Below are 18183 nucleotides of genomic sequence, written 5' to 3'. Positions count from 1 at the left end.
GTAGACAGATACAAGTAGAAGTCTACTGACCTAAACCTTTCATTGACATTTCCTAAACAATTCATGTAATAGCATCTTCAACCTTCACTTCTATACAGACTTTTTCATTATAGTTTACACTGAAATATTTAAATCGACAACTTTACATACAGTAAAATGAAAATATAAAAAAATGTAAGATAAGAATAACTACAAAAGGCATCAAGTAAAATCAGCAACCATCACTTAAACCATGAGACATAACAGTATTCATTCTCTAGTTGTCATCAAAAGTCACTACCAATGAATAAGCAAGAGGTCAGTAGTTTTGAAGATACAGACTATGTATTGCTTGGATTAAATTTCTATCTCAAGTATGGAACACTTTTTTGTTTATAGCAGTGTCTTCTCAAATGCATAGAAAAACTAGTAGATAAACACAGGCTGTAAAAACAGATGAGCCACAGGAATCCTTTCGTCTCCACCACACTTGTGAGTTAGGACTGCCTTCTTGTGGTTTCACAGACTTCACTCTTACCACTTCTAAGACTGATCTCACAGGAGGTCTTATTCTAATTAGCGGATGTTTATATTAATCTGTAAAAGAATCCAGATGAAATAAACTTCACTAAGCAGTAGAAGAAATTAAATACACTGACACTAACTTGAAGATATTAAATATGGAATCTCAACACTAAGGCATATATTTTGGGCCAAATTCTGCACACATTTATTGAGGGTTAAATAATCCAGTTGAAGTGAACAGAAACTAATCTAATAGCATTAATGTAGGAAGCAAAAGATAGCTTGTCAACTATTTGTTTGCAGGCTCTATTTCAAAACCTCCACACTTCCAAAACACTGATGTGCCTTTTTTGTAAAGTCATAAAGCAGATTTGCTATATGAAAGAATGAAACAATAAAAGTATTTGCTGGCTCAAAGATGTGACATAAACGTAGCCTACTGGGAAATTAACACCAAAAAAAAAAACAATCCCTGTTCTAAAAACGTGATGTTTACTTATCCAAAATATAAATGTAGACATACATGACTTACTTTAACATATTCGAAAAAAAGAGTTATAATCCAGGTTTCAGAGACATGCGCATGCTGCTTTTGATGCTGACTTGACTTTATAACTGAAAATTATAGTCCATATTATTATTCTGTATAATTATAAGATTGTCAGTTAGCTGGGTGACTTCCAACTTACCACAGGCTGTGCTCGCCTACACTGCCTAACAGCTGATCAGTCCTGAATCAACTACAAACACCCCAGGGTATCTCCAGACTAGGAAGTTGTGTGAACCACAGTAATACATCTGTTGACTAAAACAACTGGTGTTTATGGATTTGATGTCTGCACTGCACATATGCCAACTTCACCTTTACCATCAACTAGTTCTAACGTGGTCACTAATGGATGTTAGGTCCCCCAGGATGATCGCTTCCAGTTACATTCACTCAGAAGAAATTTGATGCATGAACTCTCAGAACAGTCCATGATGTGGAACAAAAGATGATCATGACTGTCAGAAGACTCACTCCAAAAACAAGCTCTGATCCACATTAAAACGCTAATGTGTAGATGCAGCTACAACACTTCTAATCTCCCACAAACATGTAAGAAAAGTATTTCAGTGCTTCCTACTAGACAAGATTTTCCTCAGAAGCCACGCTGTTTCAGGGCCATCCAGAACATCATTCCCTTCCAGACCTGCAAAATGCTTAAGGTTCCAGTGTCTCATGTCCTTAAAAAACTAATCACCATACGTTTTCAGATCACCTAAAGTTCCCATTACAAATAGTCTAAATATAAGCTGTATGAACACAGGCTACTTCATGCACGTGGAATTGCTATGGAGTAATTTCCGATTATAAAACTGCTGAATGCATTGTACTACATATGGGCCATGTGATGCTTTACTGTGCTTTCTCCTACTCTGCTCCAGTATGTATGAGAGGGACATCATTATATACTACACCTTCATCTTCGGCAGGAGTATGTTTAACATACCTGCCCTTAAAAATTAACAGCTCTTCAGTACCCATGTTATTACAACTCAGTATCAGGCACCATCTAATTTTATGCTCAAGCTTTTGTACTCAACATACTAATCGCTTCTAATATAATTGCATGAAATTCACATGATAAATTTCAGGAAGGTATTTCCTTTCTTCTTGGGCATGTGTTACTAGTTTACAAGATACTAAATATTTCAAGCAGTAGAAGCAGACATATCCACCACAAGCTGATGGTTACATATATTTTCATTTCCTTCTAAAAGAAAAACAAATTAATACCATACAGCACTTTTCTCAACAGAAAATATTTGTGACAAATATCCCCTATCTTATTCCAATTGTCCTGATATAGTACCATAAAATTTCTCTCTCCTTTTTAATCTCTGAAAGGTAACAAGCTCAATAATCATCATTGCCAATATAAATACTTTGCTTCAGTATCACAAGTTTTTTTAGTATTGTAAAAGCATATGGAAAACTGTTATCTCAACAGTAAAAAACAGCACAAATAACAATCCTACAGATTAAATATGCAGTCTAAAATTTGACTATAATTATACATTTATACAATTATACATTTATACAATTTACTGTGAGGGTGGTGAGGCACTGGAATGGCTTACCCAAGGAAGTTGTGTATGCTTCATCCCTGGCAGTGTTCAAGGCCAGGTTGGACAAAGCCTTGGGTGGCATGGTTTAGTGTGAGGTGTCCCCGCCTACGGCAGGGAGGTTGGAACTAGAGATCTTAAGGTCCTTTCCAACCCTAACTATTCTATGACTTTATTATTTATAGTTCCACAAACCCATTCATATTTAAACAGTTCTATATGAAAAATCAATTTTAGAAGAATTATCGAAGTGCACAGCAAAGCTCTCAAAAGTAACCAAGTATCAAAATTAGCACAGTCCTTGGAGCTTTGACAGTTGTTTAGAACAGTCTTTGGGGTTTTTTTTTTTTCTTTTTCCATAGAAGACCTAGCTCACCAAGTGACGTGCACCTCACCAGACCTGGTATTTCCTAGAAAATTTTTACAGAAAGGTTCTGTGGTCATTCAGAAATTTAAGAACTGTCCAAATTCGAATGACCCTTGGGCTCATAAACGGAACAGCCTGTCTTCAATCTGAGCAAAGCACTAACACAATATTGTCGAGTACTAACACATACACCCAGTAACCATTAATTAAAAAAAAAAAAAAACACATCAGCCACATGAAAAAGGTCTCCACCACAACAGTTAAAGCAGTATTTCAAGGAGTCGTATTTCCCAGACTTGTTTTAATTGCTAGTCTTTCCATACATCTGCTTTCATTATAGACACTACAGACAAGATGTAATGGATACAGTTTAATTAGCCACAACATCATTGTCTCATCTCTAAAGCACAACCCAACAACAAATCACACCATGCAAGTTAACACTCTTCTCCTCCACTGGTCCCATAGGTTTGGCCCCTGGCCTGTCCCTTCCCAACCCAGCTCTCACTTCTGTAGAAAGCAAATACACAGGACTGCCACACTGAGCCAACAGTAAAGACTAATGGATGCCAGTTGCATACTGGTCAGATATCGCACATCATGCACCCAATTAATGTTCTCCTATTTGAATCATGTAACAAAGAGGAAGTCATGACCCACTTCTGACCAGATCAGTGCTGCTCTCCTTCCCTAGCTCCCAGACCTGTAAACCCTGCAGACGACATTTTTATTCCTATCCTATTTTAAGGAACGGCAACAGCTCCCAGAACAACAAAGCTTGTAATGACATTGTGTTGACAGTGGATGAAAAACAGGCATCAAGTGAAGGAGCAACACAGAAAGGTGGGTGAGTTTTTCCCTTTCCACTTGAAATTTAACATGCCTACTAACCCAATCCTAGCTGGGACCTTTTGGCCCTGCAACACCAATAGTATATTCCCAAGAGGAATATACATCCTTTTAATACAGGTTACAATAGATATAATCAATTCCTTCTAGTTTTCTTAGGAGCTTTTCCCAGTTTGTTAAGAACTGTATGCCACAAGAAAGATATATTACACAGGACAATTGCTACAGTCCAGTCTTCTAGACAATCCTGCACCCTAAGACTGTGAAAGAACAGATGAACAGAAAGAACAGAAAGAACAGCATGAAATTCTATTATTTGAGAAAGATAAAAAATACCTATCTTTCTCAACTATTATGAAGTTTGAGCTACAGTGATATTAACTGCATCTTTCTACAGTAACAGTCTTCAGTGGAAGATTTATGTTACCTCATCATATTGTCATAAAACTGTCCACAAGCATAAAAGCTTTTCATGTGCTGGCTTTCTAGAATACAGTCTGATAACTAGCTAATGAAGACATAAAAGGAAAATAAATCTCTCCACAAGGCAGGACTAAAGCATTCGTCATTTACACCTTTGGTTACCAAAGATATAGCTGTTATGCAGAGCAATCATTTCCTGACAGATCCATCACGACCTTTCTGGCATTAGGTGAAGGAGTTAAACATTAAGACAGGTTAATTTGCATTGAAGTTATTGAAAGGCTTGTAACATGAAAGATGTCAAAGATCAGCCTAAGCCCCTACACAAACCAGAGTATTTTAAAGCCTTCAGTTAATGTAAACAACTGGATATGGAATTTTTCATGGAATCATAGGATTCCACTGCAAGGATCACACTGACTCTGAAGCCTAATATTTTCTTTTATACATTTGGTCTATATTAACACCTACAAAAGAAAAACATTTCAATAAGCTCATAAAATGTGGACAAATCAGGTTAATAACAGTTGTCAACATCTTGTATTAGTAGTAGGCTTTTTATATTACCATTTTGTTTTTCTTTTTTAAATCACCTATTTTTGCAGAACTGACAGTATTTTTAGTTGTTTTATATTTGGAAAGTCTCAGATACCGGTGGCATGCTCCAGGAATTCTATCCCAATTATAATGATTCCTTCCATTTTACCAGCCTTGTCACCTATGTAAAGCAATTAAGAAAGGCAGTGGTTTGTGGTACTACAAATATGTTGATAATATTCAAGTTTCTTTCCTATTGAACTGAGGAGCTATGCTTGATTTGGTTTCTCAGTGGGAAGGTCATGGATGAGAACAACTTGACTGAGGCTCGATCTATACCAGATGGATCTACTAGGTATGAGTAAGCATCTCAGGGGCATGAAAAATTGACATCTGCTCCTATTATTAAAAGGATAAGCCATGCCTATTGAGGAAACTTCGAGGGATGCACTGGAATCCCTAAGGATGCCTGGACACATACACTAACAATTAGTAACTGGACAATACCTATTTTTTTTTTTCCACATTTATTCATTGTCTTTAGTGGTACTAAACTCTGGTTATATAAAAGTTGCTTCTACCTTCCCTTACCATCGGCAAGAACCTCCTCTAAACCTTAATTTGAAGTGAAGGTGCTTTACATCTGACAAATTACAATTCAGTTTTACTTTGTCCTAATGGCATAGTATCATTTATTACCACTTTGATTTGTAAAGGATGATGTAAAGATGCAGGAAGATGGTATTTGACAAGCTCAAGTTAATTTTCTTTAAACAGCATACTCAGAATTTTCTTGGGTTTATCTACAAATTCTGAACAGACATTTCTAGTACACTTGCACTGGCCTAAGCTTATTTCCATTAAAACCACTGGATACATTATGATCAGCTGTAGGGATAAGAACCAGGCCAGCAATGAAATCCAGAAAACTCCTGTATTAAACTATCAATCATATAAATGGAAGAAATGATAACTATCAGTCAGAAGTCTGAAAGATCTCCAGCTAAACAAAACAACAGAAGATTGTAGTACATTAATGTGTAAAGCTTTTTAGTCTTTAAAAGTACCTGTCAGTCATGCTTTCTATCCCAAAAACAAAGACGGCATATTCTTTAGCAAACCTTCATTCTTTTCTACAACTTGGAAAACGGCTGAGGTTACATTTAACTTTCAAGGTTAGTCCACATTGCAGCTCTTTTTTCCTACTTAAGGAAGGTTTTGGATACAGGAAGAAGGCTTGAAATAAATATTATTTGCTGTTGCACATTTATTGAAACCATAATTACAGTTTTGGCGCTGTCCAGTGCTTAAATGTGTATGTGTGCAGTTCTACAATTAAAGTAAATCTTTTCTAATATGAGCTAATGTGCTGCATGTGCAGTGTCAAATTTCCTTCACTGCCTGGTCAATAAAGATCCATTGAACAGCAAATGCATGAAATTTGCCAAAAGACTACTGTCGTTCACACTATTTATTCAAATCTTTAACTCAAAGAAAACAACAATAAATTGCTAGCTGCAAAAATCTACATCATCTTCCCTTATTTATTCTGACAAACATGTCCCATAGCTACTACTAAGTATTATATGAAGAGTGCAGGTACCTCATTAATGGAATTATCTTTACCTCTTTGCGTCAGTTTGTCTAACCCCACATACTCCTTCCACCTACTGCAGATCCAGACTTACCAACGCTTGGCTAATTCATGATCTCTCCATTCATAGTTGCATGAAAAGAAATCTCAAAATAGAAGAAAACCTCAAGCTCTCCAAGTTCCAGTTCCCTTCCCAGAATTGCTAGATGCAAATCAAACGCCAACACATTATATGCTCTTTGTGAGTAGGAAAAATGGTGGTATGTAACGATGCAATTCATTATTGTGTAGCTGTAGTTACACAGTAATGTGATATCACTGCTTTCAAAGAAAGCATCTTGAATTACTTTCTGTATAGAAACAGAAATTCTGGGGAAAAAAAAAAAAAAGGCAGTCACTGTATTAGGACACATTATTATTATTTACTAATACTATTATCAGTATTCAACTCCTCAGCATTCAACTATTTGCTGTCTTATGTATCTGCTCACACATGTACTAAACTCAAAAAAAACCCAAAGTCTTCCACCCAACGAGGTTAAGAAATTAATTTATATTGTCTATGTCCAAAAATGCCCTGAGGCCTGAATGGAATGCTCCAGTAGTATAAAGAAATCATTAACAGTTAAAAAGCATTATCAATTAACTACAAATGATGTATAGACCTAGATCTGTGGCCTAAATCAGGAGATGAGAAACCATGACCAGGTATGCGAACTTTGATTACTTGTGATCTTTTTGTTCCTTTTTTTTTTCCAATTTAGTGCACAGATAACTCCCCTAAAAAGCAATCCATAAAAAAGAAAAACCGAATGTCATGGTTTAAGCCCAGCCAGCAACCCAGAACCATGCAGCTGCTCACCCACTCCCTGCCCCTCCCCCCACTCCCAGAGGGATGGGGAGGAGAATCGAAAGAATATAACACCCATGGGTTGAGACAAGAACAGTCCAGTAACTCAGGTATAACACAAACCACTACCGCTACCATCAATAACAATAATGTTAAGGGAAATAACAAGGGAAGAGAATACAACCGCTCACCACCCGCCGACCAATACCCAGCCCAACCTAGCAGTTATCTACCCCTTCCAGGTAACTGCCCCCAGTTTATATACTGGACATGACATACTGTGGTATGGAATACCTCTTTGGCTAGTTTGGGTCAGGTGTCCTGTCTCTGCTTCCTCCCAGCTTCCCTTCCTCCCTGGCAGAGCATGAGACTCAAAGTCCTTGGTCAGAGTAAACATTACTGAGCACCAACTAAAAACAGTGTTATCAGCACTGTTCCCAGGTTGAAAATCAAAAACGCAGCACTGCACCAGCTACTAAGAAGGAGAAAAATGACTGCTACTGTTGAACCCAGGGCAAATATCTATGGCAGCTGGATTGCAGCCCACACAGACAATAAAAACCAAAGTCTTCACTACCTTAACTAGGTTTGCAGTTTGAGTTGTGACCACTTAAGAAATTATAGTGGCAGCAGTTAATCAAACTTCTGACTTGAAAGACAACATCCTAGACAAGTGCCCAACATACTGCCAGCAAAAGCCACTTCACTTTCTCTACTGTATGGGAATAAAACATGTGCAGTTCTTCTCTCATCACATGACCAAACTTTACTATATATGTACAATACAGTAAATCCAGCACTTCTGAAAATGCAAAGAACGCATACATAAGAAGATTCAAAGCTTTTCCTGAAGAACTGGGATTCCTATTTCGTTCAAAATACATGTAAGTAAATCACATTATTGACTCAAAAGAGCAGGCTGCCATCACTAGAACATATTTCTTGTTGAAAACTCCCCAGAAAGTAAATTTGTAATGTTTGGAGAGCAGGAATTGTTCAGAAATCCAAAGTAGCCCATTCCTTTGCCCCTCTTTTCTCACAATCCATTGGTGTGGTTAAAGTCTTCCGGAAAGACAGAAATAAAGAGCAAGTTGCCACCACTAGGACACATTCAGCCTTCACACTCCCAAGTTACTTTTAATAAAGAAATGAATGAAAACAAGCTGAGAAGAGGCTGCATACTTGAGAACCCCTGGTCTAAAACAAATTAATGTTTATTTGCTTGCCTTGGTATACATGGACCACAAATTAGCTAGAACTTTGTGGTGAATCTCCTTGGAGGTTTTACCTGTAACTGGACTTCCCAATGACGACAAAAGGATTTTCAACCCACATTTTTACTAGCCTACAAAAAAGAAAAATTAACCTTTTCAAGTCAAGTAAAACTCCCGAGAGTAAAAATATTTACAAACAACACTTCCTATACCTATTGTGTCTATTCTCTCTTCACAGCCTTAGTTTCAATTTATTGTGTAACAGTCAAATCTACAGCCCCCTCTATTCCTAGACAATTTCTCTTCCCAGTATTGTGTGCCTGCTGGAGGACCCCTAGCTCAAGCTTTCTCCTTTCTGAGACTCTCTGTCTGTTCTTTTGATTCTCCTGCAAGTTCTAGAGCCATGCCTTTCTCAGGAATCTCAGCGGCTTACCGGAGAGTCACACCCTTTGCAAGCTTGAGCCAAATCACTTCTGTTTTAAAGGAACATAATGTAACACACAGACTGAGGGGAGAAAAACGTGTAGTGCCCATAAAGGTATAATAAGCTGTGTGAAAGATGCATGCACTTTCCTGTATTACATTTTTACATAACTTTGATGTCATATCTTTTTGAAAGTCTACAGACACTTTGGTGAAAACATGGTTCAGAAAAGTCAATGGAAATTTGGTTAAAACTTTGGGCTGGAATTGTTCCCCAAATATCAAAATATCTGATATTCTCTTCACAGGATGGATATGATTGTGTGATTTTCTATAATCAGAGATGAAAGGAACAGTACTCTACATTCCAGTTTAAAGTGTCCATTTACCTTTCAACACCCCCAGCTCTCCAATTTTGCGTCCTGTGATCTCTTGAACATTAAAAGACTCAAAAAGGGATACAACTAGAGTTGGAATACCAAGTTCACAGCACTCTTTGTCGATGAAGGCTGCATGGACCTAGTGTTAATACATGGACCTGGTCCAGCTGAAATCAACAGAAGGCTTTTCATGGACTTCAAAAGTTTTTGAAATATAAGGCCTTATAAGGCTCAACTGTGGGAAAGGTCAAAAAATTAAGAACCTTGGTGTAAACTCCTAGGCAAGTACCTTTTTGGTGCAACACTTACATTTGCTAGGTGCTGACTACTAAATATTAATATGGATGTGTCTTTCTTCTGTATCATAATCCTGATATTCAGTCATTAATCTTCTTTTCAGCCTTTGAAAATATGGATGCCAAATAACAGCACTTCCTTTTTTTGGTTTATAAAATTTGGATACATACTCAAAAGCAGAGAAAGCAAAAATTCACCCAGAATAGCCAATGGAGATGCAGACCAGCTTATGAATAATAATCCCCATTTGTAGACACACACAAATTCAGCACTCAGTCTCAAGAAGCTTTGCCTTTCCAAAATGACAAATGTTCAGCATGTAGATCAGTCTGGTTTTCAAGCTGTCTCAGAAATGTACTGAGGTTTTTCTTCTTATAGGACAATTACTAAACCAAACATTTAAATTCAGTTCAGAGGCCTAGTTAATCACAGAGACAACCCATATGCAGACAATGAATAATGTTGTAATAATAATTTTAATATGAACACTACCTAGTATATAACCTTTCACTCTATAGTAAGAGGATATATATGTTCAAATGAAAAAACGATTTACATTTCAGAATTCCCAGTGTTTTTCTTTCAGGAGTCTTCTATGCTCTTCAAAAGCAGTATCTCTTTCCCTCCCTGGCACACACCTGTGACATTAAAACCATGCTTTGCCAATATTTTCTATACATAAATATCTGCCTCCAAACTTACTAGCAGCATTCTCATTGGTTTTACTGTATCTGGTATCAGGCACATTTACCAACTCAGCAGCAATTTTATGAACAAGATAGCATGAGGAATTTTCTAAATTGTAAGCATCCACAGTAAAATGCAAGAAAAGTATCTTGGCAACTCTTACTGTTCAACACAATGGCTCACCATTTGCTTAGATTTTCATACGCTACATCTGATTTGTTTTTAAAACTTACAGCTGTGGCACAACCAGCATTCTAATTTGGGAAAGCAATGATCAAGGTTAAGTTCCCAAATTTGAGTAATTGAAACTGCTAGCAAACAAAGACCAGGCTCTGTAACCCCTTCACTCATATTAACTGCGCAAGCCTTCACTTGTGCGGAAGAGATCTAAGTTTGGTTATAAGAAAGCAAACGTAACTCCCACTGAAATTAGGGAGGTTTGTACCATACCAGAATACATCTGCAAAGACGGTGGCTCAATTCCACTATATGGCGAATAATGCAAGTGTTTTCACTAGAGGCAACCATCATAATTCAAAACAAACCTTTTATCTTCGAAGTTTTTACATACCAGATCTTTGCACTTCTTGTTCATGACAGCAGATCTCAATAATAAGAGCACATGAAATGCCAGAATAATTCAGATCATACCCCATACAAACAATAAAGACAGAAGAATGACTGGGAATTTTGAGAAAATCAAAGTAATGACAAATGTTTAAATTTGTCTGTGGAAAGAAAATTAACAGCAGTGTGATTTTCAAGACATATGAAAGTCAGAATTATTTAACGCAAAGACTATGTTTGGAAAGGAGACGAGTACTGAAATGGCAACACAAGCAGATGGTACACAGTTCCTAAGTAGTAACATGTAGAAAAGATTGTGAACATGTCCCAGAAGATCTAAGCAAACTCAGTTCCTGGGCAGCTTATCCACTGGAACTGAAACATTCTGGGAATAACACACCACATGTCTACTACATCTCACTACAGAAGTATTACATACCTTTCCCAAAGATTTCATGAAAGGTAATTTACTGTTTCAGAATTACTCAAGACAGTTGAGGAGCACAGAGAGGCACATGCACCCTAGAGTTACAGCCTGGCCTACAACTTTCCCCAGCTCGAATCAATGGTAGATTTTTGCAGGTGCAGTCACCTTGGAGTTACAAGCAATTTGAAGGCAGATGTGCTGCCATTCAGACAACTAGCTGCCTGACTTGTAAGTAAAGTCTGGTATTGTGCATCTAGAGGTAACCACTTGAACACTATTTACTTGCAGACCTAAAATCTGAGAACTTTTTATTATTTATTTAAAAGCACTGCCTGTTTTTCTTCAAAAAACTTCAGTTGCCCTGACAAGCAACAGTCCACCTAAAAGAGTGAAAGCAACCTCCTACCACCATAAAGTTATCAATCACCTGATAAAACAAGCTTTTAAAGCCTCATTGTTCCCTCTTAACAGCTACTAAACATGCAACATATAGATCTATTAGCTGAAAACAGTATTTTCACTTCTTTTCAAAAAAAAAAAAAAAAAAGAGTTAGCCTTACTTCATCTAGCTCAGTACTAATTCCTAATTTTTACTACATTACAGTGAGATTTATACTAAACCACACTTACAAGGGGAAATCTCTCAGTAATTTCTCTTCATATAACATGAAACTGGCCTACCATTTGAGCTATGTCTACCATGTATCAAAAGTTTTGACTGTAACTTATGCAGCTATTCAAATAAGTTAGCTTAGGTATGAAAATACAGAACCCCGAGGTGACCAAGGTCATGCACACACTTGCTGGTATGTTTTTAAACAGTATACATCTTAACGAATTTAAACAATCTCTCATGAGCCTACTCAAGCACGAACCCCAGCTCTGGATCACACTGTATGTCCCAATGCACCTGGACTTCCCTCTTAAGAATAAAGAAACAGATTTGCTAAAATTCAATTTACTACTGAAACAAAACAAACAAACAAACAGAAAAAAAGTTACAACTACAATGAGATGTACCAATACCTAAAAATGTGGGGGGAAAAAAAAAAAAATCTGAGTTGGTTTAGCTTTGGCATTTTGGTTTTGAGGCACTGACAATCATAAATGGTCATATATAAACTAATGGAAAAAACATAAATAATGAGAATGAATCTAGAAGGAAGTGCCAATATTTAGCAGGCATTATATGTTTAAAATGTGACTACTGTTCTCTGTTCTAGTCACTCTTCCATGTCTGGAGCACAAGGTCCAGTGCTAGGCTCCCCATTACACAGAGAGAAATGGAGTTAGTGGAGCATGTCCCCAAAGGGATTGCAGCATCTCTCAGATGAGAAGAGGCTAAGAGAACTGGGATTGTTTAGCATGGAATAGAAAAGGCTCAAGCAGTTCTCATTAATGTTTGTAAATACCTGATCGGAGGGAGTTAAGAAGACAGAGCCACTCTTCTCAGTGGTGCCCAGAAACAGGAGAAGAGGCAATGGGCAATAACTAAAACACAGGAAATTCCATTGGGAAATAAGGAAACACTTTTTTATTTTCCTCACTGTGAGGGTGGTCTGACAGTAGAACAGGTTGCAAAGAGGTGCTGTCCAGCCTCAACTACCCTGACACTCTGTAAGCATGTGGCTGTGGCCTCTCTGTGTTCCTGTGACTTCATACCACAAAACACAGCCTGTCAATTTGGCTGGCAACCACCCCCAAATTCTTTCTGCGCCATCTTTTCATGCATTCTTCATTCCTGCAGTATGCTCTACCATCCTCCCAGTTTTTGACCCAGGAAGTAAGATTGACATCTCCTTTACCCTAGTCAAGTTTCATATACTAAGCAGGAAGACACTTGAGAGGTTCCTATTTATAGCCATACCATTTTCAGCAATACAAAAACTTGCGCAGTAACTGTGACATCATCAAGAGGGTTTTTCGTAGGTTGCTATAAAACCAGATTCACAAATAATCTTTGGATACATCAGATTAGAACTCCTAATTTTCTCCTGTAAATCAGCTAAATAACTGATAACTGCCTTAGTAGGAAAGCGTTGAAAGGAAGAATGTATTCAATTACATCACTCTTCTTTACAATCTCAGTCCCTAAAACAGCATGCCTTTTTCCACAAAGGATTCAGTATTGATGTTTCTTGAGCCAGTCACCTTAGCCCTTCCTTTCATTCCAAACTAGAGGAGGAATCCCCTTCCCATCTTATAAGGTGTCCTGGGTTCAGCCGTAGCAGTTATTTTTCTCCTTCTTGGTAGCTGGTGCAGCACTGTGTTTTGACTTTCGGCCTGGGAACAGAGTTGATAACACAAATGTTTTACTCTGACCGAGGACTTTCTGAGCCAGGGAGGAGGGAAAGCCAGCAGGAGGCAGAGACAGGACACCTGACCTAAACTAGCCAAAGAGGTATTCCATACCACAGCACATCATGCCCAGGATGTAACTGAAAGTTACCCAGAAGGGCTGGGGACTGCGGGGTTGGACGAGGTATCGGTTGGTGCTCTGTCAGGTGGGTTTGGGTGAGTTATCATTTGACTGGTGCTGAGGTGTTGTATTCTCTCCCCTTGTTATTTCCTTCATCATTATTATTACTGGTGGTAGCAGTAGTGATTTGTGTTATACCTTAGCTACTAAATTGTTCTTATCTCAGCCCGTGGGAGTTACATTCTTTTCAATTCTCCCCTCTGTCCCCCGAGGAGTAGAGGGAGGGAAAGAAGGGGGGGGAATGAGCAGATGAGCTGTGTGGCTGGGTTTAAACCATGACATAAGGGCACCTTATTGACACACAGTCATGTTCTGTTAGACAACAGCCAAATGAGCACAACACCAACTGTGATGCAGGACTGTCAGGTCCAAATCTACATCTTCTACACTGTAGGCAGGCCACTTGGCTTGGCTTTTGGTTGCTGGAAGAACACTCTCACCACCATCATCTGTTTCGGTGATTTACAAAGAAATTTGCCAAAAACAAAGTACAGCAGGAGGAACTCTGCTCGTCAATGCAGTCACCCAGGAGCATGGACAGGTTCCAGAGAATGCTCAGATTACTCACTTATGCGTGTTACGCAACAGTCTTTGTAAAACCCCAGTCTCAACACCCAAAACAGCTGAAAGTGAGTACCCCAAACATTAGGCCAGATTTCATGTTCTCTTTACCTTACTTTTCCAGGTCACAGCCCTATAAACACTTCATTCAGCGCTGTCCAGTAGCACTGGCCAAATTACACATTAGAATAAAAATGCTTCCTCTCACCGACCAAAGTCCAAAGCAAGATAAAGCACAATGCTGCTACTCTAAGAAGACAGAAGAGATATGTAGGAGTCCCTTCACTCATAGATTAAACATCATTCTCTCCTGTAAATTAGTGTAATTAATATGTTGTTATATAAAATAAGAAAACATTATGACCCATTCCTTACATTTTTTTGGTTGTTTTTTCATTAAAGGATTTTGTGCCAGCATGTTCTGTGTGAAACTTCCCAGCCCATACATAACTCACAGACAGAAATAAACTGTATATATTTCATCAGGCTATAAGACCTATGTGGTACAATAACTCTCATATTGATCCCAAATGTCATCTGGTGTAACCACCACCTAGATTCTTCAACAATCCCAAAACTGGAAAACTTCCTTGGTCATGGGAATTTCATAGCAAAAAGCAAGCCTCTTCAACAGGCATTCTGAAGATCACAGGCTTTAGATTCAGGTAATTAATTCTCACCCACACCAATAGCCTACATAGGAAGGAAGGGGAAAGTGACCTATGCATTGGTTAGAACAATTTCCTACAGAGAATGCACCTTTAAAATAGGCTTGAAATTGCAACCCAAATGCAAGTGGATTTTGGGGGGGATTTTTTGTTGTTATTTGTTGGGTTTTTTAATAAACACTTCTTTTGGCCCTCTAACAAATAAGGATGTTAAAGAAAAAAATGCATTAAAACTCTCTGTGGGGGAAAATAAATTAAAATATCTTATTAGCATTTTGCAAATTTGAAAAATATCAATTGGCTTTCAAACAACAGAGCCAGCAGGTACAGAATTAATCCCGATTTCCTGTTCATACTACCTCATGCCCTCTAAAACGTTACTAGCGGTGCAGCTTTAGTACCATGAACTACATGAAATGAGGTCTCTCTAAAGGGTCAGGAAGGCCACCTCCCATGAAGCCCCCAGCTGCTGTCTCCATGACCCCCACCACTGAGGCTGTAGCTTAAGCAGGCCTGGGAAATGACTGGGTCAGTCTTCTTTCAATTCTTGTCCTAACCGGGAGACACTGGAGTTCCTTCGTGCTCTAGTTGGGACGAGCTAGTGTTTAGTTCGCTTCAAAGGTTGAATCAGATTACAAGATAAGTGGGCATCTCCGAAATGAAAAGAGCTCCAGAAACTGCTACCAGTTGAAATGAAAATGGGGAGGGGAAGGGGGGAAGTTTAGAAACAGGGATAAGAGGGTGGATGAAAGGAACATCGTATCCTTTAGCCCTCATGGAGTAACACAGCCCAGACCAACATGTCCTACAGTCTACTGTGTATTATCAGTCTCTGGTGAGAACACTGGATGTCTGCAGTACTCTAAAACTCTCTTCCTCTCCCTCATTAAAAGACAATGGGAAGCTTAACTTTTATAAAGGAGAACACTTTATCTTCCAAACATTACCGTCTTTCCATGTCTAGCAGGAGTTTAATCCCTAATAATTTAGATAAATTACGGTGTGCTTCAGCAGGTTGAGGTTAAAACTGAGATTTTCAACTGTTTACTAGAAAACAGCCCGTTATCAAGTCCTTACTGAGTAATTTGCAGCTTATTTCACCCTGGCTAATTAAAATGTAATCACTATTGTTTGGCAATGTGCATTCTGTCAGCAGTTTTAAGTCGGAAAAGAAATCTTGCCAAGAAAACACAAAAAGCGCCTTTCACCAGAAATTGGCTTGATCTAAACTGCCACTTTAGCCACTGAAACTGTAAAACAAGTAAGTTACAACCGCTTGACAACGCGATAAAAAATACTAATCCATTTCCAAGATAATGAACTATTTTAATGGGTACCCTCCTTCAAGCCATTCAGTGAAGAGACCACGGTCAGCGAAAACTCCGCAGCTCAAAGCAGCCCCTTCCCCACCCGCCTCAGGGTACACCCCGAGTCTTTTTAGCCCAAACCCGGTTAGAGGCACAGAACCCCTCCTGCTGCCGTTGAAACAAACCTGTTAAAACTTTCCTTTCACACCGACTTCTTGTTTTTAAACCGGGTTATCCGTAAATACCTCTCGAACCTGCCCTTCGTGCCAACACCCCGGCCCTGAACACTGCTTTATCCGAAACGTTTGCCCGAGTGGTTCCTGTTTCCATCCGGCAGGAAAGCACAGGCAGCGCGTTCTCCACTTGGTCCCCTGCACGCTGCCGAAAGGTGGGGTCATCCCGTTCCCACCGGGCTGGCCCGCCCTTCCTAAGAAGTGACTTAGTGCGGAGGGAGGGAGAGGGATGACTATATAGGAGAGGTTACACGGCTTGGATAGTCTGCTGCGTTTAATTCTTGCACAATGTAGAACAGGTGGGGAAGGGAGATGGGAAAGGTGAGTGTAGAACTGAAGTCGGGAAAGGACGGCCAGATATGCGCTGCTGCTACACCACCTCCTTCACCGCTTCCAGCGCGGTCGATTTAGGGCCCCCCTGCCCCTAACTTCATTTTATACAACGGCAGGTCTCCCGCCACTTCATTCCCATTTCCCCGCTCCCGACAGCCATAGACGTGTCTCTCCGACTCAGAAAATAAGGAGTTATTCCCACCCTCACCTACCCAGGAAGTCGGAACCAAGTATTACCCTTTCCCTATCACCGCTCTTGACAAATAAGGTCAAACTTCCCCGCCAGGCTGGTGAAACGAACCGTCCGCAGGCGGCTCAGTGCGACGACCTGCCCGGCCCGTCGGCAGGCGGAGCCCCGCGGGATCGCCCAGCACCGCCGGGGAGCAAGCCGCACCCACGGCCCAGGAGCCCCGCTCTGCGGCCGGCCCGCTCGCTCCAGGCATCCCCGGAGGCAGCTGCCGGGCCCCGTCGCCGTGCCAGAAGCAGCGGCCGGGAGCGCCAAGCACCTGTAAGGAGCCGGGGCTCAGCGATGCCCGGGGCTCAGCGATGCCCGGGACTCAGCCCGCCCGCCTGGCGGGCAACTGACAGGCGTGTGCCGGGGTGCGGCGTGCCGGGAACCCCTCGATCTTCCGCTCAGCCGTGCATAGAGCCCGCACGCACCGGCGGGTCCTGGCGCTGCCGCGGGGCCGTGCCCACCTGCGCGCCGCCGCCTCCGGCTGCCGGCCCCCAAGTTAGCCGAGCAGCGCCCTCGTCCCCACCGTCCTTTCTGTCCTGACCCGACGCCGGTGCCGACTCCGCGGCACCCTCAGGCACCCGCCGGGCAGTCCGGGCGGCGGCGATGCGCCCCAGCGTGGCGCCATGCCCCTACCTGGAAATGCTTGAAGAAGGCGGAGATGCGGGTAATTTGGAGGCTCAGGCACCTGGAGGTGCATCTGGCGGTGGAGAAAGCCTCGTCCTGCCTGCGGGCGATGGCGCCGGCCCCCGGCCCGTCGGGGCTGCCGCAGGCGGCCGTTACCCACAGGAGCAGGGCGAGGGTCGCGCCGGGCGCCCTCCGCACCATCGCTCCGCGGGAGAGGAGGGCAGCGGGGCGGCCGGGCGCTGCAGGGGGCGGCAGGCACTGGGGTAAGCTCCCGCTCGGAGGGCTGGTGCCGGGCTGCGCTGGGGGCAGACAGCTCCGCGCCGCAGAAACTACACAAGAAAGTTCAATCATTCAACTCTCCTCACCCCCGCCCTCTCCCGCCCGCCCCGGCACACAGCCCTCCCCGGCACACAGCCCTCCCCCGCCCGGCGGCGGGCGGGCCGAGGCTGACAGCGCCCGCGCCATTGGCTGCGCCTAGCGCCAGTGCCGGGGCGGGCGGGACCTGTGGCCGCGGG

General features: G+C 41.2%; 1 protein-coding gene across 1 annotated transcript in view; it reads right to left on the bottom strand.

Moving 5' to 3' along the window:
* ANOS1 (anosmin 1) overlaps window positions 1-17966 on the bottom strand; it is a 144165-nt gene extending 126199 nt beyond the window's left edge. The window contains exon 1 of the mRNA XM_065677478.1: window positions 17678-17966. Coding sequence (XP_065533550.1) covers window positions 17678-17869 — 192 coding nt within the window. The 5' untranslated portion in view covers window positions 17870-17966. The remainder of the gene's footprint in view (window positions 1-17677) is intronic.
* Window positions 17967-18183: the final 217 nt, after the last annotated feature.

This window comes from Lathamus discolor, chromosome 4 (genome assembly GCF_037157495.1).
Source record: "Lathamus discolor isolate bLatDis1 chromosome 4, bLatDis1.hap1, whole genome shotgun sequence".
Taxonomy (NCBI): domain Eukaryota; kingdom Metazoa; phylum Chordata; class Aves; order Psittaciformes; family Psittacidae; genus Lathamus; species Lathamus discolor.
The sequence above is the reverse complement of the archived record's forward strand: the minus strand, read 5'-3'. Positions and strand labels throughout refer to the sequence as shown.